Raw genomic sequence first — 2,977 nt, forward strand, 5'->3', positions numbered from 1 at the left:
ACAATATAAAAAGGTGAAATAGATCATGTTTATTTTTCTTTTGCATTAAATTATTTTTGTAATTTAAATTACAATATAAAAAAAGGGTACGACAATTAATTTGTAGTGTAATTCCGATTATGATATTTTTTTTGCACAAAACAATATTTATAACGTAAATATTATTCACTTTCGAGGTAAACTCAATATGCAAGTAAATTGAATTCTAAATTTTAATGATGTAATAAATATAGATGGTTGGTTTACCCGAGAAAACAATTTTAAAGTTAAATGACCTCTTAAAATAATTCCCTATTAGTTAGCGGTTTCTTAAGGCTCAAGTTAACCCGATACGCACTAGAACTATTCAAACAGAACAATTATACCGAAACAAATTATTTACCCGGCTGGAATTATCCGGTTAATGCATTAAAGGTATTTGATCGGTGATCTTTCGGATCTATCAATATTTATTTGGAATGGCTTGCATGCAAACAAAAAATCATACAGAAAAACATAAATTACAACTAAACAGATTAATGAAAAGAAAAAAACCAATAAACCGATCCAAAAATTTACAAAAATAACTAAATAATTAAATTATTATTTATGTTGTACGCTTATAAGAACGTCTCCATTTAGAATCTATTTCTTCCAAATAATAAGTTCCCGAAAAAAATGCATCTTTTACTAAAGAGTCATCTCCTACAGGTTTATAACCTTTTTTTCCATGAGTTTCTTCTCTTAATCTCATTACTTCACTAAATTGTTTTGGTGTTAACTCTAATCTAGATTTAAGCCGATTTGGTACATCTAATACTTTACTAATGTCTGCAATGGATTTTTTAATTTGAAATGAAAAAAATGATGATGAAAGTCCCGATCCATATGAAAACATTCCTACGCGTTTTCCAATCTAATAATAAAAATTGTATTAGTAAAGGTTATTAAAAAAAATATTAAATATAAATATATACATTTACATACTAGTTCATCGGATGGAACATTGGACAACAATGATGCAAGTGATCCATATAATGAAGCACAATACATATTTCCAATTTGAGTTGCAGCTAAAAGGGTTGGTATGACTCTTTTATTATAATCCGATTTTGAAAGTGTAATAAAGGCTTTTTCAAGATCTTTTGAACGAAAAGATTCTTCTGCACTCATATCCTATAATTTTTTGAATTTTTTTTTAATACAATAATTTTCCTATATATTTTTTTTTAAAAAAAGTAATTTAATAAAATTATCATACTTTGAATTGTTGAACAGATGCGAAAATGGAATTATCAGGATTACGTTTGAAATCATTATAATATAACCGTGCATATGACTTTTGTACAAGCTTACAATAAGGAGCATGAAAGAGTACATAGTCAAATAATTTTATTGTGGGGGTTTCAACTTTCTCCTAATTTTTTTTTTAAACAATTGTCAGTAAGGTAATTTTCATAAATCTGATAAACATATTACTTACTTTTGTAGTAAGTTTCGTCATATAGCGATCATAACATTTATCTAATGATTTAAGATAACATTCATTGCTAAGCTGACCATCAACCTCTGGGAATTCTGATGACAAATCAGGTTTATCTAAATATTTAAGATAAGTCAAAATTAAAACAAAATAAGAAGCGCATATAAATTTTATTTATAGAAATATAACTTACAGAAATCCCAAGCATGTTCCATATGAGTTCCTCGAAGACCTAAATGTATATAAAATGACATAAAAATCGGTAATTCAATAAAATCCAAGTAAATTAATAATATTTAATTACCACGATCAAAGACGATTGGAGCATCTTTGCCAATAAGCAAAGCAACACATCCGGCGCCACCAGTTGGGCGAGCTGGACCTGTTGCATAGACAGCAATGTCACCAGCAATAACGATAGCATATCGCCCATCCCATGATGATGATTCTATCCAATTTATCGCGTTAAAAAGGGCAGAAGTACCTATACAATTTTTTTCAAAATAAGTAAATGTATTTTGAAAGAAATCAATAATTTGGTATCGGTATCTTACCACCATAACATGCGTTTGTGGTATCTATTCCCTCAATATCAGTATTTCCAGATTCTTTGAAAAGTTGCATTAATACAGACTTTACCGATTTTGATTTATCAACTATAGAGAATAAAAGCCAATCACGTTATCTTAAATATTGAATATTCAATCCTTAATTCAATGTAACCTACTTATGGTTTCAGTTCCAACCTCAATACGACCAATATCATTATAAGAGATCTTATATTTTTCAATAAGATTGTGAACGACTAAATATTAGAAAGAGAGAAATTCTTAAAATGAGATTAAAAAAATTTTTAAATTCACTTAAAAGAATTGCTTACCTGTTAATGCAATAGAATTGATATCTATAAAAGTGAAATTAAAGAAAAATATTTAAATAACGCGTCGTATAATAAAAAAATTCAATCAATCCTGTTTCTTACCCTCTCGATCATCACAAAATCCCATTTTAGTTTGTCCTAATCCGATGGTATATTTTCCTGCCGAAACTCCATCATGTTTTTCAAGTTCGGCTTGGTCGACATACTAATCATCAAAAATTAATTAAATTAATTATTGATTATTTACTAACTTACTGACTTTTTTTTTAAAAAAAACGACTTTTTTTTTTTACATACTCTTTTTGGAAAATATAATTCTACAGCCAAGATACCAACGTTTTCAGGGTATAAAGACATGACTAATTTGATAAATAAAAAAAATTTGAAAATTTTTTTCTCGAAAAAAAAAAAAAAATTAAGCTACTCTTTTATTTTACAGTTGTTGGGGAATTGTAACACTATATTTTTATAGCTATTATGTACACATAAGGTTTAAATATAACTTATTTGGAAATTAAAGTGTAAAAAAAAAAAGATATCTTGGGAATTCGGAATACCGAATTAAGATTCAGTGGTTAAAAAAGAAAAGATATCGATAACGAATTGTAAAATAATCTGAATGAAAAAAATTTTTT

The 2,977-nt window shown here is 27.2% G+C and overlaps 1 protein-coding gene across 1 annotated transcript; it reads right to left on the bottom strand.

Annotated features, from left to right (window-relative positions):
- Positions 1 to 427: 427 nt before the first annotated feature.
- On the bottom strand, positions 428 to 2,699 carry OCT59_014642 (uncharacterized protein; the record flags this gene model as incomplete). Its single annotated transcript, XM_025312254.2, has 11 exons — positions 428 to 895; positions 967 to 1,155; positions 1,241 to 1,396; positions 1,463 to 1,578; positions 1,656 to 1,694; positions 1,767 to 1,946; positions 2,017 to 2,118; positions 2,190 to 2,267; positions 2,343 to 2,366; positions 2,445 to 2,547; positions 2,640 to 2,699. The coding sequence occupies 11 exons, from the start codon at positions 2,697 to 2,699 to the stop codon at positions 587 to 589; spliced, it is 1,356 nt and encodes a 451-aa protein (XP_025190098.1). The 3' UTR covers positions 428 to 586.
- Between the last annotated feature and the right edge of the window lie 278 nt (positions 2,700 to 2,977).

This window comes from Rhizophagus irregularis, chromosome 22 (genome assembly GCF_026210795.1).
Source record: "Rhizophagus irregularis chromosome 22, complete sequence".
NCBI classification, from domain to species: domain Eukaryota; kingdom Fungi; phylum Glomeromycota; class Glomeromycetes; order Glomerales; family Glomeraceae; genus Rhizophagus; species Rhizophagus irregularis.